This window comes from Amphiprion ocellaris, chromosome 7 (genome assembly GCF_022539595.1).
Source record: "Amphiprion ocellaris isolate individual 3 ecotype Okinawa chromosome 7, ASM2253959v1, whole genome shotgun sequence".
NCBI lineage: Eukaryota > Metazoa > Chordata > Actinopteri > Pomacentridae > Amphiprion > Amphiprion ocellaris.
In genome coordinates this window covers 15,804,091-15,830,117 of record NC_072772.1, presented here as the reverse complement: position 1 = coordinate 15,830,117, position 26,027 = coordinate 15,804,091, and the positions used below count along the sequence as shown (strand labels likewise).

At 40.3% G+C, this 26,027-nt stretch overlaps 3 protein-coding genes across 4 annotated transcripts in view; all 3 read right to left on the bottom strand.

Moving 5' to 3' along the window:
• LOC118469647 (von Willebrand factor A domain-containing protein 5A-like) overlaps positions 1–26,027 on the bottom strand; it is a 104,195-nt gene that overhangs the window by 77,632 nt on the left and 536 nt on the right. Inside the window, 14 exon segments of the mRNA XM_055012055.1 lie at positions 20,904–20,981; positions 21,611–21,831; positions 22,141–22,244; positions 22,370–22,528; positions 23,123–23,170; positions 23,172–23,238; positions 23,320–23,399; positions 23,944–24,088; positions 24,381–24,469; positions 24,552–24,727; positions 24,842–24,956; positions 25,040–25,206; positions 25,413–25,635; positions 25,718–25,920. Coding sequence (XP_054868030.1) covers positions 20,904–20,981; positions 21,611–21,831; positions 22,141–22,244; positions 22,370–22,528; positions 23,123–23,170; positions 23,172–23,238; positions 23,320–23,399; positions 23,944–24,088; positions 24,381–24,469; positions 24,552–24,727; positions 24,842–24,956; positions 25,040–25,206; positions 25,413–25,635; positions 25,718–25,920 — 1,875 coding nt within the window.
• Positions 74–4,053, bottom strand: LOC129349286 (uncharacterized). Its single transcript, XM_055012052.1, has 2 exons — positions 232–4,053; positions 74–142 (listed from the first exon to the last, which is right to left on the bottom strand). The coding sequence occupies exon 1, from the start codon at positions 4,034–4,036 to the stop codon at positions 716–718; it is 3,321 nt and encodes a 1,106-aa protein (XP_054868027.1). The 5' UTR covers positions 4,037–4,053; the 3' UTR covers positions 74–142; positions 232–715.
• On the bottom strand, positions 10,284–17,355 carry LOC129347258 (von Willebrand factor A domain-containing protein 5A-like). 2 transcript variants are annotated; one of them, XM_055012059.1, is made up of 14 exons: positions 16,994–17,355; positions 16,671–16,721; positions 16,358–16,560; positions 16,053–16,275; positions 15,680–15,846; positions 15,482–15,596; positions 15,192–15,367; positions 15,013–15,101; positions 14,770–14,914; positions 14,587–14,666; positions 14,383–14,497; positions 13,278–14,302; positions 12,442–12,545; positions 10,288–11,087 (listed from the first exon to the last, which is right to left on the bottom strand). In XM_055012059.1, exons 2-12 carry the CDS (start codon positions 16,711–16,713, stop codon positions 14,105–14,107), a joined length of 1,554 nt encoding a protein of 517 aa, XP_054868034.1. In that variant the 5' UTR covers positions 16,714–16,721; positions 16,994–17,355; the 3' UTR covers positions 10,288–11,087; positions 12,442–12,545; positions 13,278–14,104. The 2 variants fall into 2 exon arrangements, with proteins under 2 accessions (XP_054868033.1, XP_054868034.1); XM_055012058.1 differs by having other exon boundaries at positions 10,284–11,087; positions 12,442–14,302.

Sequence of the window (26,027 nt, the reverse complement as noted above, 5' to 3'; positions counted from 1 at the left end):
CTGGAAATAAATCCAGATTCTGGAAAAGAGAATGTATTTATGCCGGCTTGCTCACAAATCGAAGACACAAGGGTTCTTTTCTTTTACTGATGTTTTACTGTGACTTTCTTGAGGCTTTAACATCACAGAGTACACCGTAGAACTGGTGGGGAAAAGTGATGTACATACAATTAGCTTTGCTTCTTTAATACATTGACACAAACATAAACACAAATAATAAAATAAACATACCACTTTGGCCTGCTAAGTGAGCAAACGGTGTGAACTTGGGAAGTTGCTTATTTCTTTTCTTTTATACTTTTATTTAACACTCGGTCGGGAGCCTTGTCTGCCGTGTCGGCTGCTTCTCTTTAGCTTAGCAACAAAACAGGAAGTAACCTGGCCGTGCCCTCTCACATGACTTAGCATTTACAATTTTTATATTAGTTTAAACCCAATTATTATCACTAGTATGCATTACCTTGGCCTAATAAGCACTTTACAATATTAGGAAAATAAAAACAATATTTATACAAATTAACTGCGCACCAAGCAAATTACTTTTAGCATTACCAATGCGACAGCTCCTCCTAGTGGTAAAACGATGAAGTTAACTTTACTTCAGCAGCTGTTACACTCCCACCATCACACTACTTCTACTGTATGTGTGATCCTAAATAGAAGTTAACACAACATGAACTTACGAACTTTAGCAAATAAACACACTTATAAGTCCTTACTCTGCTTCTAGCAAAAGTATAGTCTTATGTATTGGCCTTTCTAAAACAGTCTTAGTTGAACGTGCTCCTTTATTGTCCCGAGTAGTGTCACTGATGAGAAGCTTGACCTTTCTGACTCTGTCGTCAGCTCCTGGAGTGACTTCTACGACCTTGGCGAGTTTCCACTGGTTTCTTGGAACACAATCTTCTTGTAGAAGAACAATGTCATTGACTTTTGTGTTTCTTCTGTTCTTATTCCACTTACTTCTCTGTTGCAGGTTTAACAGATATTCCTTTCTCCATCTAGTCCAAAATATGTTCGCCAAATACTGCACTCTTTTCCATCTTTTCTGCAGGTAGAGATCTTCTTTGACGAATTCTCCGGGCGGTGGTGATATCACTGTTGATTTCATTGTCAAAATATGATTTGGTGTGAGTGGCTCTGGTCCGACTGGATCGTTGATGCACTCGACTGATAGTGGACGGCTATTCACTATCGCCATAGCTTCATACATGAATGTTCGCAACGATGAAGTGTCTAATCTTGAAGTTGACTGGTCGAGAATGGATCTGAGAACATTTCGTATTGTTCGAATCTGTCTCTCCCAGACTCCTCCCATGTGACTTGAAGCAGGTGGGTTGAATATGAAACTGATTCCCAGTTCTTTGACCTTTTCTTTGGTTTCTTGTGTTAGAAGCTCATTTCTTGCACCAATAAAATTAGTGCCTTGATCACAATTCAACTGGCTGACTTTTCCACGAATTGCAATGAAGCATCGAAGAGCATTAAGAAAACAGTCTGTGCTAAGATCATCCAAGACTTCTATATGGATAGCTCTCGAACACATACATGTAAATAAGAGTCCATATCTCTTCACTTCTTTCCTCCCTTCCTTCACACAAAATGGTCCGAAGCAGTCCATACCACTGTATGTGAATGGAGGGGTAGCTTCTAGTCTTTCAGATGGCAGGTCGCCCATCCTTTGTTCTTGGTTGTATTTCCTGTATTTTCTGCATTTGACACATTTGTATATGAATGATGACACTTCTGTACTGCAACCAATTATCCAAATACCATTGGCACGTATCTCATTGATGGTCATTCCTCGACCCTGATGATGTATCTTCTCATGATAGTGTTTAATGAGCAGACGTGACAGATGATGCTCCTTTGGCATGATAGCTGGATGTTTGATGTTGGGATGGAGTGACGCTTTTGTTAGTCTTCCTCCCACCCTGACGATATCTTGCTTGTCAAGGAATGGACTTAGCTGGTGCAGTTTAGAGTGGCATGATTTGACTTCTTTCTTATCCTTGAGTGACTTGATTTCTTTACTGAATGCTTCTTGTTGGACTGTGCGTATGATGAACTCCTCCGCTTCTTGTCTTTCTTCCAGTGTAGTACTTTCATTGGACATTTCTTTAGAGTTCTTTACATACTTTACACGTCTTCTTAATCTTGCAATTGCTTTCACAGCTCTTGTCCAATCAGAGAACTTTTCGAGTCTTTCTGAGATGGATTTCTGCTCTTTTGCTTGGACTGTGAAAACTTGCGTGACCTTGAGCTCTGGATCTTCAATGCTAATCTCTTTCACTTTGATATCTTCTTTTGGAATGTCTTTTTCCCACAGAAAACTTGGTCCTGTGAACCAGTTGGACTCCACTAGTTCCTTTGTCATGACTCCACGCGATGCATGATCAGCGGGATTTTGTTCAGAGGCAACATATTGCCATTGACTTGGTTCGGTACTTGATCTGATGCGCTGTATTCTGTTAGCAACGAATACGTGAAATCGTCTGGCGTCATTGTTGATGTAACCAAGGACAACTTTGGAATCGGTCCAGTAGTATTGCTGAATGTCTTGGATCTCTAACTCTGTTTTGAGAAAGCTAGCAGTCCTTGCAGCTACTACCGCCGCTGAAAGCTCCAATCTTGGAATCGTTGTCACTTTAGTAGGAGCAACTCTTGCTTTCCCCATTACAAGGGCGCAATGTACTTCTCCAGACTTTGTCACAGTTCTTAGGTACGAGCACACGCCGTAACCAGATACACTTGCATCAGAAAAGCTGTGTAGCTCATACTGTTGTACTTGGTCGAATGTTGATGGGACATAACAACGTGGTATCTTGATAGTGGACAGGTTCTGGAGGTCTCTGAGCCAAGCTTCCCATTGAGGCTTGAGATCTTCTGGAAGTGGCTCGTCCCAGTCCAGTTTATCCTGACACATTCTTTGGAGGATTCTTTTGCCAACGAGAATGAAAGGGGCAACGAATCCAAGTGGATCAAATATTGAGGCCACTGTGGAGAGCACTCCTCTTCTAGTGAAGGGGTTGTTCTTTATGACAACTCTGAAGCGAAATGTGTCTGATGTTACACACCACTGGACCCCTAAGGCCCTTTCCATCTTCGGCTCTCCTAGTGCAAGATCCAGGTCAGTAGCACCTGCTGCACATTCTTCCTTTGGAATAGTATCAAGTACTTCTTTACTGTTGCTAATGAACTTGTGCAGGTGCAGCTTTCCTGTATCACAAAGTTCTCTTGCTTCTTTTACAAGCTGTATAGCTTCTTGTTCTGAGTCGACACTTGCCAAACCATCGTCCACGTAGAAGTTGCGCTGTATGAACTTCACTACGACTTGGCTGAACTTGGTTTCACCTTTGGCGGCTAGATGTTTCAATCCAAAGTTTGCACATCCAGGCGAGGACGCTGCGCCAAACAGGTGGACTCTCATGCGATACACTGATGGTGGCCTTTGCATGTTACCATCCTCCCACCATAGGAATCTGAGGTAATCTTGATCTTGTGAGGCAACATGAAATTGGTGGAACATGCGCTCGACGTCGCACATGATTGCTACTTGTCCTTTCCTGAAGCGACACAGAACTCCTACGAGTGTGTTTGTGAGATCTGGTCCTGACAGGAGATGCTCGTTCAATGATGTATTCTGAAACCTTGCCGAGCAATCGAAGACAACGCGTATCTTATTTGGCTTCTGCGGATGGTAAATGCCATGATGAGGAATATACCATGCTGGTTGATTACTTAGCTCAGCCTCTGGCACTTTCTCAGCATTGCTTCTCTGTATGATGTCTTGCATAAATGCTACATAGTCTTTGAAGTAGCGCTCATCCTTCCTGAGACGTCTTTCCAAACACTTTAGCCTGTGTTCTGCACAAAGTCTGTTATTTGGTAATTCAGGTCTTTCCTCTTTGAATGGTAGTGGCATTTCAAAGTGGCCATCTTGTTTGTGTTTGATGCCTTCTTTTACTTTGGCCAGAAACAGTAAATCTTCTTGTGACATAGAGTCTTCTTCAATAGTCCTTTCAACAAAGTCCATTTCCAGCACTTTGACTATCTCTGTCGGAGTGATTTCTTTTACTTCGTTTCGACTCACAAAGTGGACTTCAGTTTTGAGGTTATGACTTGTTTCAAGAACTGGTGAGACTTGTTTTACAATGACACGGTGACTTACTCCTATTTCATCTTCATAATCTTCTCCAGTGTCAGTGTAGCCGATGATGCTCCAACCAAGCAGGGATTTCTGTGCAAATGGCTGGTTTCTCTCACCACTGACCACCTCTAGTGGGAGTAAAGCTTGAGGACAATTATATCCAATCAGTAATCCGACTTCACAGTCAAGCTTGGGTGCCATCTCCTTTGATAGATGTTTCAAATGGGACCAATTCTCTGCCGTTTGACTTGTGGGAATATGAGACCTGTTGGCAGGAATGTAGTCTCTAGTATAGGTTGTTGGTAACTTGATTCTCATTTCAGAGTTCATGCCTCTTACTTGTAGGTCCTTTAACTTGTAACTTGACACAATCTTTGTTTTAGATGTCATTGTGGAAATCTTGAGTTTGACTGGCTCAGACTTTGTCCGTAATGTCTCAGCTGTGTCTTTCAGGATGAAAGTGGTGTCGCTTTGAGTGTCGAGCAGGGCATATACAAGCTTCTCTTTATTTGGTTCATCAACAGTTGACACATAAACTGGAATAACTGAGGAAGTACAACCCTTTGACCTTTGTTGCACAACTCTGTTCGATGTAACTTGTGTGGATTCTTGTTCTTGTGTTTCTGACACCTTTTCTGTAGTCATATTTGTCTTTGGTCTTTCTTGATTATCCTTTACTTGTTGTTCTTTATCTCTTTTTTCTCTTTCTTGATGTAGACAAGTTGGATGAGGTTTCTGACATTTGTCACATACACTTCTGGATGTACAGTTCTTTGAGTTGTGACCTGGCTTTAGGCAACCAAAGCATAGTTTTTCTGACTGCACAAACCTTACTCTTTCTTCAACTGACCTTTCCAGTAGCTTTCGACATTTGTGAATTGTGTGTCCTAGTTTCTTACAAAAGAGACATGTAATGTTTGTCTTTTCGTTTGAGCTTGTGCTGAGTGTTTTAGCATTCAGCATGTTGTTTCGTCTTGGCTTGTCCTTGAAAGAATGCTTGTTATCCGGTTCAGTTGGCTTTATTGCGTGCAGTGATGTGATTGGATTGCATGCAATTCTGGCTTCTTTATTCAAGAACTTGACAAAATGAGAGAAATCAGGAAACATTTTTTGTTCATCTTGGAATTCAGTCACTTTTCTGTTCCAACGTGCGCTTAGCCAATCAGGTAGCTTTGCTGCTATTCTCTGATTTTCGACACAGTCGTTCAACACTTGTAAACTTTGAATGTAGAGCATGGCTGATTCAACACTGCTTAGAAAGTCTGCGAACTCACGTAGATCTTTGCTGTCTTTGGTGTTGATTTTAGGCCACGACTGAATCTTGTCACGATATGACTTTCCTATAACAAAAGGATCTCCAAATCTTTCATTGAGTATTTCCCAGGCTGCAGAATATGCAGTGTCTGTTCCAACTAAAAAGTTTCCTTCAATAGCCTTCTTAGCTGAACCTCCAACATACTTTCTTAAGTAGAAGAGCTTTTCTTGTATTGGTAGGTTTTTGCGATCAACTAATGTTTGAAATGACAATTTCCAATCGTTATATTGAAGTGGATCACCTGTGAAGATTGCAGGCTCCGGGATTGGGATTCTGTTTGCAGTGATTGCTTCAGCTAGAGTCTTTACAAGATCAATGGAGGCTGCTTCATTTGCAGTGGAGATAGTTGTTTGAGACACTTGGAGAGGTGCAGTAGGTTGAGTTGTGGCACATTTGGCTTGTGAAGGGATGAATGGTTTTGAGTGTACATTTAGAGTGTTTGTTTGTGGGAGAGAACTGCTTCGTGTTTCCTTAGGTTGGATAACAAGAGGTCTTTCTTCATCCTCACTGCTTAAACTTTCAGCATACACCTTTAATCTTGCTTGTGCTGCATTATGCTTTTGTAGCTCTTTTAATAGTTCCACTTCCTTTCTCTTTTCTTCTAACTTTGTCTTTATTGTGGTGCTCTCTGTTAGAAATTGAGCTCTTTTCTTTGCATCCTCAACTTCAAGCTCTCTTATTTCTTCCTCACATTGATGCTGTGTTTTCATTATTTTAATGACTTCTTCAGTAGCTGCTACTTCAGCTGCAGCTTCTTGTTTTTGTCGCAGTGTTATAGAGGAGTGTTGAGACCTCTTTGACACAGACTTTGACTTGTAGGTAATCCTAGAAGAAGCACTGGACGTACTACTTTCAAACACTGACTCTGAGTCAGGCCAGAGAATGCTATTTGGATCACCATTTTCTTCCAAAAGACACTTAGCCTTTGCTCTAGCCGTTTCACTGATAGCCCAGCACACATCACATTTTCTTCTTATTTCAATATCAGGACTTTCTATCTTTCTGATAGCATCATAGATGGCACAGACATCACTCATCATAGTGTTAATCACACTCACAGTTTCAGGTATTAAATCAAAGTCTTTATGTTTCAACATTCTTTTAAAACCGTTTATTTGGTATTTCCACTTCTTATAAAGACGCTCAAAATCATTTATTAAATCACTTAGCTTTTCTTGTTGCAAGGATTTCCCTTTTTCAGTGAGTGTGCGTACACGCTGACTTCTGCGTACATTTTCTGTCTGTGTGCTTTCAACTGAGGATGAGGGCTGTGGCGTTTCTTCTTCATTTGTCTGCTCTTCTGTATTTTGTTCCTCATTTTCATCATTTTGTACATCATTATTTGCACTGCTTTCCTCAGTGGTCTGAGTTATAACTTTATCTTCATCTGCCATTTTGCGTTATTTTAGTGCTTGTTTTGTTCATTGACTTGCTTTAATCTCTTTATCCTTGTGATAAGATTTATTCCTTTGCAGAGAAATGCCACGTGTGGGTATTGGATGCAATTGAATCTTTAATAACAGCTCACAAATACTTGTGCTCCTTCCAAGACACTGACTTTTGTGCTTGCCTTTAAGCCTTTTACTTGTTAGCTTGCTTCTTTACTTGTTCAATGCATTTGTCCAAGCACGTGATACTTTCCTTGCATGTGGTGTAGCATTTCTTGCTAGCAGCTTCGGTCCCGACCACCTCGTGTTGTCCTTCGCCTTCTCCGGGGCAGTAAGTGTTCTACTATGCCGGCTTGCTCACAAATCGAAGACACAAGGGTTCTTTTCTTTTACTGATGTTTTACTGTGACTTTCTTGAGGCTTTAACATCACAGAGTACACCGTAGAACTGGTGGGGAAAAGTGATGTACATACAATTAGCTTTGCTTCTTTAATACATTGACACAAACATAAACACAAATAATAAAATAAACATACCACTTTGGCCTGCTAAGTGAGCAAACGGTGTGAACTTGGGAAGTTGCTTATTTCTTTTCTTTTATACTTTTATTTAACACTCGGTCGGGAGCCTTGTCTGCCGTGTCGGCTGCTTCTCTTTAGCTTAGCAACAAAACAGGAAGTAACCTGGCCGTGCCCTCTCACATGACTTAGCATTTACAATTTTTATATTAGTTTAAACCCAATTATTATCACTAGTATGCATTACCTTGGCCTAATAAGCACTTTACAATATTAGGAAAATAAAAACAATATTTATACAAATTAACTGCGCACCAAGCAAATTACTTTTAGCATTACCAATGCGACAGCTCCTCCTAGTGGTAAAACGATGAAGTTAACTTTACTTCAGCAGCTGTTACAAAAATGTCTTTCTTAAATATTAAACTTATAATAAGTGAACAGAAAATAGTCACATAAATACATAAAACTACCTTTAGTGTCTGCTACAGCACGCTGCTTTGTTGCACTTACCATGTCTCGAAGACATCTGTGGCGAGAATGTTTGACGTTCAGACCTGTTTGATAGCAGATGCCACACTCGTCTTAACTTTATCGTCCGTTAAAACTTCATCCACGACAGTCAACATGCAGTCCTTCACAGTTTCTGAGTCTGTGAACGGCCTCTTTTTCGTGGCCCTTTCCTGAGCTGTGCAGGTCCGCTTCATTGTAGTACAGCTCCGGTTGTAAGATGCAGTCAAACTCTGAATTATAGCCGCTCTGTCATGACATCCCTCGGGGAAGTTTGTCCGAAACGCGGCATGTTTTTTCAATGTGGTGTCTTCGGACATTATAATCTTTCAGCGCTGCAAAGCACTCGTTGCAGAGTAAACGCATTGGTTTGGCGTTCGGACTTGGTGGTAAATAAATAAATACTTGTCAGTCCACGCAGGATTAAACCGACGGCTTTCCTCGCCGATTTGTCGTTTCAGGATAGAAAAAGACATGCTGCTATTTTCACCTGTATAGAACTGCTAATGTTAACTTTTCAAACGCGTCTCCTCAACGCAAGGCATTGTGGGTCAGTTGCTAGGTTACGGTAAGTGTTGCATTCAATGTTTGCAAATAATGTTGGAATTTTTGTAAGAACTTGTCAGTGTTACTGAAAGAAGTTTTTCTGTTTTTCTCGGACCCAAGTCCCAGTCACTCGGCAGTTGCTTTAGGGCCACTCGAGGGTTGCTTTCGGGCCGCATGTGGCCCGCGGGCCGCTAATTGAATAGGGCTGCTCTAGGATAATTATAGTGATTACTTGTTAAGGTCACTGAATTCCGAAATTTGAGCTTATTTTATGTTATTATAGGAATGGCAGAAGAGTACTCAAGCAAAACTGTAAACAACAAGGCTTAATATATTTGGTATACATTACTGTTTCCTTGATAGCATGACATTTAGCACACATAATCAGTAACACACTTCACAATAAGGTATTCTTAATGCACAAAATCAGTCAGTTGGTTAAATATGTCACTTTAGAAACACAATTAGGACCGATAATGGGTCACAATATAGTCAACTCCAATTGAAATCCTGTGTTCATGAGTATGTAGTGCATTCTCCACATTCTTATACCATTTATAGATTGTCTTTTTTTTTTATTTTAATGTTTATACAATGAATTCATTCTTAAACATTCTGTGCTTTTGCATGTGAAATGTGCCACACAATTAAACTTTATTTGGAGTGCTTTGCTTCAGCAATCATTCTACAGTAAGTAGGACTCTGATTTCTTCATTACAATTCTACATTTTTTCCATAGAAACCCCAGGATTTATTGTCAAGTACAATTATCAAATATAAAACAAGAAAATGACAATTTAGGGAAAAGAAATCATCACAAGGGTAACCTTGAATGGATGCTATATCTTGCTGATTAGAAAAACACCCTTTTTCTAAAACAGTGCAAATAAATTGGAAACAATTTGGAAATAAATGGAAATTTAAAATAGCTAATTTTACAAATCCACTTATTTTGAAGTCTGACATTATTACTCTGCCAATGAGTTATGTGAGGATCGCTGTATGTTTGTCTGTGAATATGTCTGTCTGTGTGAAACATTACTCAAAAACAGACTAACAGATTTGGATGAAATTTTCAGGGGAGGTCAGAAATGACACAAGGACCAAGTGATTAGATTTTGGCAGTGATGTGGCTTATAATCTGGATCCACGGATTTGTTAAGGATTTCTTATTGCTAGATATAGCTGCCAACACGGCGTCACTGTAACCATGACATGAACACTGTGTCAGTTACCTGATGAAGATCACACGATTGTGATCCTACTACAAATTGAGTGTGATTTATCAGTTGGAAATCATACAAGGAACAAATGATTAAACTGTTTAAAATGAGGCCACTTCTTTTCAGGCAGAACCAATGATCATAAAACAATACAAAATTCTTAGTTTCATGTTAATGAAGCACTTAAGGCTTTAAGTATGGCTAAGTGCTTTTTTCAAAATTAAATATATCACTCTTTGGGTGGTAGTGGCCCCAAGTTGGGTAAAGTTGGAGAGATATTCACAGATTCAGATTTCTGGCATCAATAACTCATTAGATATATGTAGCCAAAGCATAAACAATACCTCTTTCTCATCATGGTACGATAGACGATGTGCTACAAGCCCAGTTTTATCAAAAGTAGCTGTCTTTCAAGCTGCAGAAATAACATTGGTGTCTATGGAGTGAACAGGGTCCGTCTGCAAATTGCAAAACCGCTGCAACAGTAAAGAGAGACAAATATTCAATAACTTCACTCTTATACATTGTAGTGTCACTAAAATCACTGCAGCCTTCAACTGGCTCCTGTTGACACCAATGTTATTCCTGCAACTTGAAAGACAGCTACTTTTGATCAAACTGGGCTTGTAGCATATCTACCTTACAACGATGGAAAAGAGGTATCGTTTATGTTTTGATAACATATATCTTTCCAACTTTACTGAACTGCAGCCACGAGGAGTGGTGGGCGTCTTTTATTCATTTCAGAAAGATTTCCAGCAACCATCACTCCTGTGTTCTAATGCTACATTGTGTTAGCTAATGGTGTTGAAAGACTAATTGATGATTAGAAAATTCCTTGTGCAATTATGTTAGCACATGAATAAAAGTGTGAGTGTTCAAGGAAAACATGAAACTGCCTGAGTGACCCCAAACTTTTGAACAGTAGTGTATGTTTTCAATACATTTACTCCCAGCGGCCATAAGAAGGGACACTTAAGTGACACTAAAATTTTTAAAAAGTATGAATACCGTAAAGTTTCTACCGTATTCACAATATTTTCAATTTCTATGTGAAACAAAGTAAAAATGCAACAAACCTTACACTGATTGTATAGCTTCAAATGTTGGATCATCATAGGTACAGCTCTGTAACGTTTTACTTTAGTACAGTATCATTCACGTTATTTCTATCAAAGTAGTGGGTGACACATTATTTTTGTGAAAGCAAACAAAAGCACTACTCACTTAATTGGATATTTCTGCGCACAAGAGGTCCCTGAATCACTTTGCCATCTGCTTTGTTGACAGCAATGAAAGCAGTGAAAGAACTGCTCACTCCTGATTGGACACTGAGCTGCACCACCTTCTCCTTCATTCCTCCATGTTGTTGTTCTCTGTCCTCCATCTCCAGGGAGCGAATCAGAGTGCAAGCAGCCAACCTGTGGACAGTTAATCTGCAGACACGAGAGAGGAGCACACCTTTAAAATATGGAGTGCAGTCCAACCTGTCAATCTAATAAAAGATATGTACGCTATACATATTGCTGTAATGTTGAAATACCTTGAAAAATTATTCTACTTTGTTGAAAAGTGAAAAGATGCAAATACAACCTCTGCAACATGATGAATAATGAGCCTTCCTTTAAACATTAATGCACGTTTACTTTTTATTTCATAAATTTGAAAACGTGAAAATAGGAAACAGTAATTGCGGTATGTGTGCTACTCTCATTACATCATTAACATGTTAGGCCTTTATTGACTCATTACAACTTGTAGAGGATGTCAGGACTTGTTATTCGGAAATGTCAGCAAATGGAAGGTCCAGAGTTTGACAAATTCTATGACTTCAGAATGAAATCAGGGTCTAAATCACCTTACTGACGCCCAGAAAGCAGAAGAGTACTCCAAAAAATTAGCAATTTCTACTGTCTGATATGTCATTAAAAACAGAAGTTATTATGAGCTATGGAAATCAAGATCAGGACAGTGGTGCAAAAATCTGTGGAACAATCTTAAACATGCTCTGTGTGAAAAAATTATCTCAGAACTTGAAGTGATCTGCAAAATGCCCAGTTTAGGGACAGACAGACTCTTAGCAGGGATAAAAAATTGTTTGTACGCTGTGATATCTGCCAAAGAAGGAGTTACTAAACACCGTCTTCGCAAGGTCGCTGATCGAAAAATACTAAAGATTGCATTACTTGGTTGAAGATTGTGTTATTTCTTTTGCAAGGGTCCAAAAGTCTGTAAGAATGTGCAGGTGGCCTGGAAGACAGAGTTACATCCCCATGCCAGATAAGATAAAATTTAGAGCCATCTTCCCATGTCAGGACAAAAAGAAACTATTCACAACAGAGAGAGAACTTACACATAGCTAACCAACGTGATATAAGCGTTTTGTTCAGAGAGCTTCTCTCCCATAACCTGGTGTTGTGTGAGATTCTATGCACTGCATAAATAAAGAGATCTCAAGATCCTCATTTTTAGAGTTTGGTTCTTTTTTTCACCTACAATAGCAAAACATTTGCACATGCCAAAATTACTGTTTATTTTCGTTAGATTATTTATCGATTTCTTAAGTTCATAAAATAAAAAGTAGCAGTGTATTGACATTTGAACAAACTCTTGCTTGTTGCAATGCAGGAACTGCATTTATATCTCTTCAAAAATCCACAAAATATGTAATGTATACAGTTTTCCCATGAATACTCAGACTTTAGCATACAGATACACATATACAGATAATGTAATGCAGTTTCACTAACCAGCACACTACACCTACTAATCACTAATGAACAGCTTTACCCAGTGTCCACTGCAGGTCTGACACTGAAGACAAGCTTCATCTCCAAAGGCTGACCTGGCAGGCTGCACCTCACCGTCACACAACCGTCTGTTGCATCTGTACTCTGAGAAAGCATTACAGTTTCAGAAAACATGTTTACTGCAAGCAAATGCAACCAACTGTTTATGAATGTTTTCAGGTTTTAGTGTTTTCATATTGCATATCAGTTTGTTTCTACAACAGCAACCAGAGTGAAGTTGACAGTAAATTTGATGGACTCTCATCTGCTGTCTTCCTGCTTACTATTGAGGTACATCCAGAAATACATAGCTTGTTGCATGCCAGGTATAAATACTGTATTTGAGACTGAGAGAAACCATCAGGACTTGGGGTTTAAACTGACACATTAAAACAGTGCAAAAACACAAAGCCTACTCTGTGTCTGCATCAAGACCAAATCTCAAACTAAAGGGTATTAATCCAAGCTACAACCAAAGCTAAGTGGCATAAAACCAACTATATAACCGGAACCCTTGTCTTTAGGCAGCTGATGTGTTGCTGTGTTTGTTTAAACAGCAGGTCCAAAAATTCCCAGCAATTCAGTTACCCTCAGAATGTCATGATGAGATCTAGTCTACTCACTCTACAATCCTACTTAAACAGGCCATCAATCTGTCCAACCTAATGGGAGAAGGTTCCACCAAATGGACACCTTCAACCATAATGTACATTGGAGAAGCATTTGTCAGATTTCAACTGAACAGAAATGATAAAGGACGTGTTACGGCCCTGGGCCGCTGTTCTCCTCCTCATGTTGATTTGTATTGTGAACAGCTGCCAGCAGCCTGGCGAATACCTTCGTTCGTCCATCCCATCTCTATGGTTGTGCCCGCCTACAGTCTGAGGAGCTGAAGGATTGGTTCAGGACAGGTGATCTCCTCCAACCATGCTGCCAGCGCAGCTTTCAAAAGGCTCATTCATTCAGTTTTTTGGTGGCAGCTCATAGGAGAAGCTGAGCCGCCCGGTTGACAAATTTGTAAATGTTGGTGTTTGTGCTCCTAGTGCCTGTGGGGGATTTTAAATGCTAGTGAGAGGAACATTGACAGTTTAAGGATTCATTGTTAGTTCAGCCAGGGGTGCTACTGCGATGTACTTCAGTTAAATAGTTTCTTTACGTTAGTTACCTTTTATTTTTCTTATCTGCTAAATATCGACTTCTAAACAAAGTTCGCTTTTGGTTATGTTTTGTTGTTTTATTTCTGTAGCACCATTTTTGCATTTAACACCCTCACTTTTTGTTTAATTTATTATGTACACCTTCTTTTCAAAATAAATTACAGCCCATCACTCTATAATGCTGCTTTGTGTTACTTTCTTTGTTACCATCCGACTACCCTAGACAGGCGGGATGTAACTACATGTTTGTTCACTCTGGTGAACAAACATCCATTGTCACAGAAGACAGCAACAACACAAATGAAACTGGGTTATATTACTGGCAGCGGAATGACACGAGTTCTACCAACAAGGCTCCTACAGGGAGAGGCTGAATCCTATTGTCCACAACTTACCACACGTGAAGACTTGATGGAAGTTAAGTCTACGAGTATTGCAGACTGCTTATATCCAAAACTCATCAACTCACCAAGGGATCTGAAGTGGTAATTCTCTTGAAATTGACAATCACATGGAATATCGGATATGAGATGGAGCTGCTGCTCCCTGTCCAGTGAGCTGGCCATAAATCAGTGACCTCTGACCCTGGAAAATGGATGTGATTGGTGGAGACAGGACAGTGACAGACACTCCCTTTGGTAAACCCCATGTGACTGAGATGTCTTCCACAGCAGGCTGCAGAGCAAATCTCAGTGACTGAATGACCTGAAAAATAACAGAGTTTGAAATGATGTTAATTTGCTACATTGTTTTATTTCACTTGTCTAATATGTTTAATGTCTTACTTTTGGTTGCATCCTGTCAGTCCCTGTGATGAACTGAGCATGTCCTCCTCCTTCTTTGGCCAACCCATTGATAAGAGCAGAGCTGGCTCCTTCTCCAATCCCAAAAGAGAAACAACTACAATACAGCACTTTGAGTTAAACTTCTGGACAACACATATTGTGGGAACTGAGAAGCTGTAGTGTTTTGTGGTTTTGTAGTTTCACCTGTGGCAACTTGAATTCTTCTTCACTAGACATAGAACTTTTTTGGTGTTTACCACCCCTCCATCAATAAAGACAAACAGCTGGGAAGGAGATTTGACACAAACATGGTTAAATATAATATCAAGAAATATGCAACATGTGCTATGTCAAGTTTATGTGGATCGGTGTGTGTGTATATACTACCTGTTGAGGCTGATTAGGAATACAGCGCTGGCTGTAAATATGTTTTAGAGGCTTCAGGATCTCTGTTCCTCCCAGATTAGCCTCCATCTCCTCAACTTTCTTCAGAGCCTCCTCCATGGTCTTCTGGTTGTACTCCACACTCTGACTGCCGTCACACAAACACATGCACCAATGCACACATGCACATACTTCATACCAAGAGAAGACATCTGTTGGACTGACAGATATCACAAAGAGACTTACGGGAAAATGTGTTCATAGTTGTACCCAAAACTGTAGATGTTGAAGTAGCAGCCCATTGGTAAGCTCTTCAACAGGAGCAGCAGAGTATCCTCAAGAGAAAAAAGTAGATACAATGAATGTCACTGTATGAGAAACAGATTCTGAAATATTTTATTGCAGAACTAACTCATAATGAATACCCTGTCACTCATGATGCAAGTCTGATGCCTCTCTTTGCTGTTCATAGATGATCCCATACTTCCAGATCGATCCATCAAGAACACAAACTCTCCACATGAGGCCACTGAAGACATCACAGACTGGGGGAACTCAGGATACAGACTCACCATCACCACTGGATCACCCATCAGAGTGCCTGAAACATGACAGCAACAGAAAAATCACTTTAATATTATTTCCAAAACACACACAAATAACTTCAATCATTTTCATTCACAGGTGTAACTTTACAAAGTTACTTTGTACTCACCAGTCTCTGCAGAGGTCTGTCCTGCCTCCACCACAGCAGTGGGCTGGTGGGCGTCTTTGTAATAAATCACAAGCTCAACATCTCTGTCAAACTTGTGTCCTGCAGCCAACTTCACCTGCAGTTCAACAACAAACTCACATTTTCTTCTCACTGAAGACGACCAACCACACACAGCACACACATCAGCACTCTACCTACCGTGGCCTGAGTTTGATCAGTGTTCAGGTACTGCAGAGGCTCCAGGGAGCAGCTGGACTCCACTTTACATATTGGACGAGGAGAGAAGAGTCGGCCACAAAAACACAGAGTGTAGGGAACCAGAGAGGCTGGAACAGAGAACACCTGGACACTGGCACCTTCACTACCTGGAAACAACATGACAGACAACTGGGACTCACCTGGTTTCCTTTGACTTTGGAGGATTTGTGAAGCTCGTGGTTTCAGAGGGGATTTATACATGTTACCACAATTATTGAATAGTAGTCTCTGACCTCCACCAGCATACTGTCACAATAAACTCCAAACATGTGTGGTTTGCACTCAGGTAGAAGGTGTTGGCTGGTGTTCCTACCCTGAGGTTGGTAGCGAGGGTTGAGCACAGCAGGCAGACAGAACCTCAGCCCGTCATCAGCCTGCACAGCCAGCTCAGTCACGTACTCCAGCCTGATGGAGGCGCTCTCTCCTGGAGCCAGACCACCCACCTTCATAGAGAATATATCTGGACTCTGTTCACTCTCCTCCAATAGGAAGGCCTGCTGACCAGAGCTCAATGAATCATCATACTCCTCACGAGCCTGGAGGGAAGGTGACACACGTCAGTAACGTTCACTTTACAGTGTTTTTAGTTCCTCTTTGAATATTTACCATCCAGCTCACCTCCTGTTTCTCCTTCACCTCAGCTACAATCTCTTTCTGTCCAATCACAGCACTGAAATGACAGACAGCAGCATCTCCAGGCAGAGGGAAGACAAACACAGCCTCTACTGGTTTGTCCTCTTTGTTCTGGTACTTCAGAGTGGAGACCACTGTGGCCACATGGTCCTTCACCTCCAGCTCCACCTCAATGCTCTGCAGAGGAACTGATGGAGGAACACATTTAACAGCTTTACATTTAAACACCACAGGAATGTAAAACAGTTATAGAGGAAATCAAAAATTGTTGTCACTTTGTTTCCTAGCAGCTCTGTACCTGGTTCCTTCTGGACAGTTATCAGACCACAGCAGTTCATCATCAGTTCACCTGTGGAACAAGTTTGTAGTAATGAATAGTAATGACAGATACTGTACAGTGAGCAGCAATGGAGATGATTCAATAAAACACTTTATTTACTGCTGTCAGTTAGAAATATTTTCCACTTGAACGTTATTTCATAATGTTCTAACTCTTCTGGTTAATTTAACAAACTTAACTGATGATCACAACAACTGTATCCAGATGTTTTAATGTTTTCATATCAGTGACGTGTTAACTGCTGCGTCATCTTAAATAAATGCACAAAAGAAGAAACTTACCTCTGAAGATAGAAGTTTATGTGAAGAGGACAGTTTCACTTCAGGTGCTGCTCGGAAGTATGACAGTCCTGTTTATGAAGCAGGAAGAATTTCTTTCCAGAGACGTGAAAGTCACGTCTGCTTGGTGCGCTCGATTTGGTTATTAGGGAACACCGGGTGGGCGGAGCTGTACGTTGCCGTTTCAGTCCCAGTAGCTGCTTAGTTTTACACTCATTTTAATTTTTCTGTCATATTTTGGATTCTGTTGTGTTTTACATGTCTTCCATTGAACAGCATTCAAACTGCTTTAGCATACAAGTCATACATTTTGGAGCAACAGAAAACACATTTGAAATATAGAAATGTTTTAAATATGTAGGTGACTTCAGGTCATACTTAAGTTTATTTCTTAAGAGACTCAACATCTGATTATCCAAACAAAAGTTCACCACACTGACAGTGTATATATGATTTATTTATTTATTTATTTATTTATTTATTTTTAAATCAAATACAAATATTCTCTGTCAATCCTGCACATCATCACCATCTAGTGGGAAATACAAGGAATGAAGACTTTCTGGGAAATCTTTCATGGAGAACATCTAAGCATTACCATATTGTTTGGATTTGGCTCAGATGGAGGGCTATAATGAACAATCCATACTGTAGGAGCAGCAGTTTTCTGATAAAGATGAGTCACAAAACATCATTATAAATGAAGCATTGTGCATTGAAGTGCTCCAGATGAACTCTGGCCTAAAACCTCATCATTATTTTATATTTACGGATTTTTAATTTGTGAAAATGAAAGTAAAAGTTCAGTTCTGACTAAAGTTATGAGTCATATCATAATACCTGTCAGAATGATTGTAATAGAATTAGTTTACTGTACTTTAGCTCCACTCAGGGTTATTTGCTTTGGAAAAGGCTTTGGTGAACATTTTGCAGGGACTATTGTCACAAGCAAAACAAAACAAACAAAAAGAAATAAAAAAGACAAGAAAAGAATAGCTAAAAACTGCCTCAATTTGCTTTTTTTGGCATTCATAAATTTCTGCTGACAGCTTGAGGTGTGCTTGTATAAACTGATGTCACACAGTTTGTACTGAACAGTGAACAGAGCAGGTGTGAAGTCCATGATAAAGCCACTGAAGATCATTCCATTCAAAGCAACAAGTAGAATCTATGTTATATAAGTCTAATATTTAGTTGTCACAAACACAAAGTGATATAAATGGCACAATTATTTTAGTTATCTTTCGTTCGTGTTTTAGCACAGGTATGAAAATTCTGTATTTTTAGACTGATAATCTCTAAAAGGTATACATTTCTAAGACCAATTGAAAAAAAAAATCAAAATAAAAACAAATTACAGACTTTAATTATAACAGTAACAGTGCAATATTCAAGAAATAAAGGCCTCTGGGTAGAGAAGATCTGCTTCTGTGTCGTCATCCTGAAGGTGAAGACTCAGAGCATCAGTGCATCTTTCTGCAAGCTGCAACCCAGCAGTGCATTTCCAGCATCCACACTCTCTGGAACACATGGAGCTGAAAAAACAAGCCATAAAACAATGTAAGAATCAATGTTAAAAACAGCAGTTCAGCACTTATGAATGAGGTTTCTACCATTCTGAGCACGGAGCCACGATGCAGCCTTCATAGCCAGAAGCTCCCACTCTTCCTTTGCATCCATCTTGAAACCATGAAGCCAGATCAGAGCCAGGATGGTGGCCCACACCTCACTGGTGACCTAATTCACCAAATCAAACAAACTGTACTGTGTCATGTGAGTTCCTGGAAACTGTGCTATCAAATCTGTTTCCAAATAACTGCAGTTAATCATTTCTGTTATTGTTTTTGACAACAACCCACCATTGCAGGCTTTGACTTTTCCACCTCCTCGCTGGTCTTTCCCAGTGCAGCAGCCAGATCTGGATCCAGAATCCAGCAGCCAGATGCCTTTTGGAGGGAGACCAGCTGCAGCAAAGGGTCTACGGGGGGCTGCTGAGGCGTTTCAACCTCTTCTACACACAATTCAACAAATATTTTTGCATGATCCTGATGGAGAGCATCCATGTGTGACACACTGAATTTATCAAAATCAAACCTGTGGTTATACCTTGCATATTGCATATATTACATGTTGCTTTTATTGAGCTGATTTATAAAATTAACATTTATCATTTAAAAAAGAAATCTTGACATGAGTGGTTTCAACATAATGCTTACAGTAGCATGTACAGCTAGATTTATCTTTTTAAAATGTATATTTGGATATGCTTGCAATCACAGAATCAGTGCTAAAGAGGTGCACAGCAACCAAAATGCAAACAGTGACATCAGGTTAATTAAGTTACACACACTAAAACAACTACAGTCAAACTAGCAAGTATAACATTACTCCTGAAAATAATCAGTACATATCTATTAAGTCTCTGCATCAGTAATACAGAACAGGTACCTTCATCACTGCTCCCAAGTTCCGCAGCATCACATGGGGAATCTTTGCAATATTCCATTGTTCCAAAATCGGCACAACACCCTTCTTAGTCAAAGGAATTGCATTGTTACAACAGCAAAGGCATACAAAAATATCATATAATGCTAGTCAAAATCACTAAGTGAATTTCTTTATATTTATTGCATATTAAATTGGCCAGCACACTAAATCGATGCTGTATCTTGTTGTAGAGCTGCTCTGTGTTTGATCCTGGTTTGCTTCACCTGGACATTGCAAAAAGCTCAACTTCGGTCTCATCAGAACCTTCTTCCAGTTGACTTTCTGGCAAATTCTAGTCAAGATTTAATATGAAGGGTGGCTTTGTCTTTACCACTCTCAAAAAGCTTTGACTGGTAAAGAGTCTAGTTAACACTTGCTGTATACAGTCTCCCCCATCTCAGCTGCTGAAGCTTGTAACTCCTTCAGAGGAAGTCATAGGTGTCTTGGTGGCCTCCCTCACTAGTCTCTGTCTTTCCCGGTCACAGTTTTTTGCTTTTGGCAGATTTACACATTGGTCATATTCCTTCCATTTCCTAATAATGGATTTAACTGAACGTCGAGATATTCAGTGAATTGGACATTATCTTCTTTCCATCCCCTCACTCATGCTTTTCAATAAACTTTTCGTGGGATTGCTTGGGGTGTCTTTTTGTCTTCACTGTGTAATTATAACCAGGAGCACTGATTCACTAATAACTGGACCTTTCAGAAACAGATGTCTTTATACTACATTTACTTTGGACATGTACTCATATAATCTTGATTTTATTAACTGAGTGGCTTTTAGCAGCAATTGGCTGCATCAGTGTTGAATTAGGTAAGTCAGTTTAAAGAGGGTGAATACTAAGGCAATCACTTATTTTACATTTCAAGATTTTAATTACCTGACATGGCTTTGTTTTGATTTTGACATGAAAGGGCATTTTTCTGCAAATTCTTGTCAAGAAAGCCATATTAAATTGATCATGACCCAATATAGGAAAACCTCAGTGTTACATTTACAGTCTGTTGTTGAACTGAACGGCCGAAAAGAACATAAGCAATGCAATGTAAGATCCTTGGCTTTCTTTTTTTTGTTATTTTACTGCTACTCTTTGCACTCACACATGCAAGCCTTAAATCAGGCAGAGCCACAGCAGGCAGAGACATACTCATCTACCTTTATGCATCTTTTAGGGCCAAAGGAAACAATTCAAAAGATTAGTGGAGCAAGTGTTCCTCAGATGTCATTAGTCTGTAACTACTATGAGCCTTAGGAGCTAAAAAAAAAAACAACTGGTTTAACTTAGTTTTGCAAAATAACTGTCTTTTTAAGGGGACTGTTGCCATTTGCATTAAAGCAGTTTTAAACTAAGCAGATGACTGAAGACGAAATAAGAAATGATTTCACATATTTTTGCCAAGATTCATTGAATCTTTTACTCACCCAGAACTACATCATTGGACATCTCAAAGTCATCAACACTGTAATCGCAATCAGCAGCAGACATCATCATACAACACACTGAGAAAAGAGAACAGGTTAATAAATAAAGGTCAATAGTGGCAACAAAAATATCATACAAACTGATAATTAATAATTACTGTCACAGAGTACAACTGGTTCATAAAAAAGCCTTCATCAAAGATCACACTGCCATATTTTACATATTGTTTGCATCATGGCTAATTCCCAGCTGATCAACATGACAATACAGCATATGTGACGATATACAATACAATAAAACACGTGAATTTTCCTGTACTTAGCATAAAATAGATTTACAAGTGATCTTTTGGAATCCGAGCAATAATTTTTTGCTTTCGTAACCTTCAATAAATGCCTCTAAATGTGACGCTTTGAGCTTAAAGCACATTGTGAATGATCAGACAATGCAGTTCAACTGGGAACACGGGGCTGTTTCTGTCTCAAGCATTTGTACTAATTTCCTCATTTCCTAGACGCATTAAGCACACTGCCAAGTCATTAGACAATATTACATCAAACAGAGAAAGACCAGCCTTGCTTCTATCACTGTGTCTCTCTTCCACACAGGTCAGAACAGAGCTGGAGGTTTTCTGTGTTCTGAAACATACAACAACCACATCGTGCTTTTCTGATTTTTAGTAGAAACTTGGAAAAATGACACTCACTGGCTACTGGAATATCTCTGCGTACCAGAGGCCCTTGAATTGTCTCATTGTTGTCTTTGTTGACAGCAATGAAGGCAGTGAAAGAGCTGCTCACTCCTGATTGGACACTGAGCTGCACCACCTTCTCCTTAATTCCTCCATCAGTTTCTCCCATTTCATCTCTGTCCTCCATCTCCAGGGAGCGAATCAGAGTCCGAGCAGCCAACCTGTGGACAGTTAATCTGCAGACAGGAGACAGAAGGAAGAAGAGGAGGAGCTTCATTTACATTTTTATGTATATAAAACAGGGATCTGGTTTAGTTAATCCTGTTAAAGGTCAATAATTCAATAAAACAGATTTCAATGAATGAAAGCAGAAGTGAAATGAAAATTGTTTGTGTTAAAAAGGACATCAAGAAAACCGGCATCACGGTGCTTTGAAGTAACTGAACTTAACACGCTCAGGATGACAAAGTTAACACTTTATGTCACACATGCAAACAGAATGAAGTCAGTGTCTAATTCTTCTGTGGGACCAACAGCTCTTTTACCCAGTGTCCTCTGCAGGTTTCAGACTGAAGTGCAGCTGGTTCTGAGAGGGACGACCTGCCAGGCTGTACTTCACCGTCACACTGCCCTCTGTGGCCTCTGAACTCTGAGGAGGCAGCACAGTGCTGGAAAACAATCTCATCTTTACATAAAGGTCACTGATACTCATGTTTATACATCTGACAAATAGAACCAGAGACATGTTTCACTGTGAGAAGATGCTGCTGCTACCTGTCCAGTGAGCTGGCCATAAATCAGTGACCTCTGACCCTGGAAAATGGATGTGATTGGTGGAGACAGGACAGTGACAGACAGTCCCTTTGGTAAACCCCATGTGACTGAGATGTCTTCCACAGCCGGCTGCAGAGCAAATCTCAGTGACTGCATCACCTGATAAGTTGAAAAAAAAAAAAAAAAAAGATACAAATTTGTCATCACATCTCCTGGCAAGATTTTTAAGAAATATTGTTGTGATTTTGAAATTTGAATCTTCGTGTGTTGTGTAACTTTGGCCTCCATCCTGTCAGTCTTTTTGCTGAACTGGATGACGTGAGCATATCCTCCTCACACAAAGACAATTAAACAGATCTGACTGTCTTTACTATTCCTATTTATACTATTATATTCTATACATATGTAGGTTTTCTTGTGCTGCTGTGTAAATCAGCGTTTTCACAGTGGGGGGATCATTGAAGGTACCATTTTTATCTTAACTCTTAAATCCATTTTTGCTGCTACTTTATTGAAATTGACAGCTTCATAGTGTTTAATGTCTTACTTTTGGTTGCAACATGTCAGTCTCTCCTCACACAGATCTGTTTTGCTGCCTTTATTATTCACATTTATTCTATTTTATTAGTTACATACAAAAGAATAGCTTGTCCTGCTGTGTCAATCTGAACTTACCCTTCAGGGTTACCTGTGAAATACATATTTGCTGCTACCTTATTGAACATTACAGCTTCATAGTGTTTAATGTCTTACTTTTGGTTGCATCCTGTCAGTCCCTGTGATGAACTGAGCATGTCCCTCCTCCTTCTTTGGCCAACCCATTGATAAGAGCAGAGCTGGCTCCTTCTCCAATCCCAAAAGAGAAACACCTACAATACAGCAGTTTGATTTAAACACACACAACACTAGAACACTGAACACATCATGTGTTTGTGGTTTTGTAGTTTCACCTGTGGGAACCTGAATTCTTCTTCACCACATCTAGAACTTCTTTGGTGTTTCCCACCTCTCCATCAGTAAAGACAAACAGCTGAGGAGGACAGATTACACATAAGTTACACACCACACCCACACCTGTGCTGAAGGTTTCCACATAATTCAATGAAAGGTGTGTAAGTGAGCTGTTTCTACAACAAAAGTAGTTTTAACAGGCAGAAAGAACAGAAAAGGGTATGCTAAATATGAGCGTCAAACAAACCAGTTTGTTCAAGAATTTACTAACTAGGGTGTGAAATGAACAGTGGAGGCTACTGAGCAGACCAACTGAGGAGTTTATGGTGGAATGCACCAGGTAATGTTAAGCCTTCTGCTATGCATACAGTCAGGCTCAGCTTTATGTATAGCACATTCCTCAGAAAGGTGAGGAGCTCTGTCCCTGCCCAAGGGAGGGAATGACTCACAACCTGACCCTAAGACTGAAAGGTGGACTGGATCTGTATCAGCAGGGCAGGAGAGAGGAGCTCAGTCTGAAGGCAAAGCTCTCTTTTAAGTAGCGGATCTATATTACCCTCATCTATGATCAGCAGCTTTGAGAAATAACCAAAAAGATGAGGTTGTTGTTGTGTGTGTATTACCTGTCTAGGCTGACTGGGAATGCAGCGCTGGCTGTAAATGTGTTTGAGGGGTTCAAGAATCTCTGTTCCTCCAAGATCAGCCTCCATCCCTTTAACTTTCTTCAGAGCCTCCTCCATGCTCTTCTCACTGTACTCCACACTCTGACTGCCATCAGAAACACAAAAACTGAGGAGTATAACTCAGAACAGCGGTGCAGAATTTACATGCGTTATCAGACAAACATTTAACAAGACAACATTACAACAGCTTCCCTAAACATAAAACATTGTAGGAATAATTCACTTTAAAATACAAAGACTGACATGTACATAATCTGGAGTTTTGCACAATCACCCAACAACAACTTTCTCTCTAACGCTTTAGCTGATCTACTATTGCACATGCACACAAGTAATGTCACTGACTGAAAAACACTATTGTGCACTGTGTCACTCACGGGAAAATGTGTTCATAGCTGGACCCGAAACTGTAGATGTTGAAGTAGCAGCCCATTGGTAAGCTCTTCAACAGGAGCAGCAGAGTATCCTGGTCGGAAGGATTAAAAGAGTCAAGGCTTTCTGAGACAGACATGAATGATTATATTATAAAGTTAACACTTGCTGAATACCCTGGCACTGCTGATGCGAGTTTCTTGCTCCCTGCTGTTACTGGTAGAACAGTCCATACTTCCAGATCGATCCAGTAAGAACACAAACTCTCCACATGAGGCCACTGAAGACATCACAGACTGGGGGAACTCAGGATACAGACTCACCATCACCACTGGATCACCCATCAGAGTGCCTGAAACATGACAGCAACAGAAAAATCACTTTAATATTATTTCCAAAACACACACAAATAACTTCAATCATTTTTATTCACAGGTGTAATTTTACAAAGTGATTTTTCACTCACCAGTCTCTGCAGAGGTCTGTCCTGCCTCCACCACAGCAGTGGGCTGGTGGGCGTCTTTGTAATAAATCACAAGCTCAACATCTCTGTCAAACTTGTGTCCTGCAGCCAACTTCACCTGCAGTTCAACAACAAACTCACATTTTCTTCTCACTGAAGACGACCAACCACACACAGCACACACATCAGCACTCTACCTACCGTGGCCTGAGTTTGATCAGTGTTCAGGTACTGCAGAGGCTCCAGGGAGCAGCTGGACTCCACTTTACATATTGGACGAGGAGAGAAGAGTCGGCCACAAAAACACAGAGTGTAGGGAACCAGAGAGGCTGGAACAGAGAACACCTGGACACTGGCACCTTCACTACCTGGAAACAACATCAGAGACAACTGGGACTCACCTGGTTTCCTTTGACTTTGGAGGATTTGTGAAGCTCGTGGTTTCAGAGGGGATTTATACATGTTACCACAATTATTGAATAGTAGTCTCTGACCTCCACCAGCATACTGTCACAATAAACTCCAAACATGTGTGGTTTGCACTCAGGTAGAAGGTGTTGGCTGGTGTTCCTACCCTGAGGTTGGTAGCGAGGGTTGAGCACAGCAGGCAGACAGAACCTCAGCCCGTCATCAGCCTGCACAGCCAGCTCAGTCACGTACTCCAGCCTGATGGAGGCGCTCTCTCCTGGAGCCAGACCACCCACCTTCATAGAGAATATATCTGGACTCTGTTCACTCTCCTCCAATAGGAAGGCCTGCTGACCAGAGCTCAATGCATCATCATATTCCTCACGAGCCTGGAGGGAAGGTGACACACATCAGTAACGTTCACTTTACAGCGTTTTTAGTTCCTCTTTGAATATTTACCGTCCAGCTCACCTCCTGTTTCTCCTTCACCTCAGCTACAATCTCTTTCTGTCCAATCACAGCACTGAAATGACAGACAGCAGCATCTCCAGGCAGAGGGAAGACAAACACAGCCTCTACTGGTTTGTCCTCTTTGTTCTGGTACTTCAGAGTGGAGACCACTGTGGCCACATGGTCCCTCACCTCCAGCTCCACCTCAATGCTCTGCAGAGGAACTGATGGAGGAACACATTTAACAGCTTTACATTTAAACATCACAGGAATGTAAAACAGTTATAGAGGAAATCAGAGATTGTTGTCACTTTGTTTCCTAGCAGCTCTG

Coding starts and splice junctions, on each gene's coding strand:
- LOC129349286 (XM_055012052.1), bottom strand. CDS start 4,036: ATGGACTTTGTTGAAAGGACTATTGAAGAAGACTCTATGTCACAAGAA.
- LOC129347258 (XM_055012058.1), bottom strand. CDS start 16,713: ATGATGAACTGCTGTGGTCTGATAACTGTCCAGAAGGAACCAG. Junction 16,561..16,670: donor AACTGTCCAGAAGGAACCAG/GTACAGAGCTGC, acceptor TTCCTCCATCAG/TTCCTCTGCAGAGCATTGAG. Junction 14,915..15,012: donor AACTATGAACACATTTTCCC/GTAAGTCTCTTT, acceptor GTGTGACGGCAG/TCAGAGTGTGGAGTACAACC.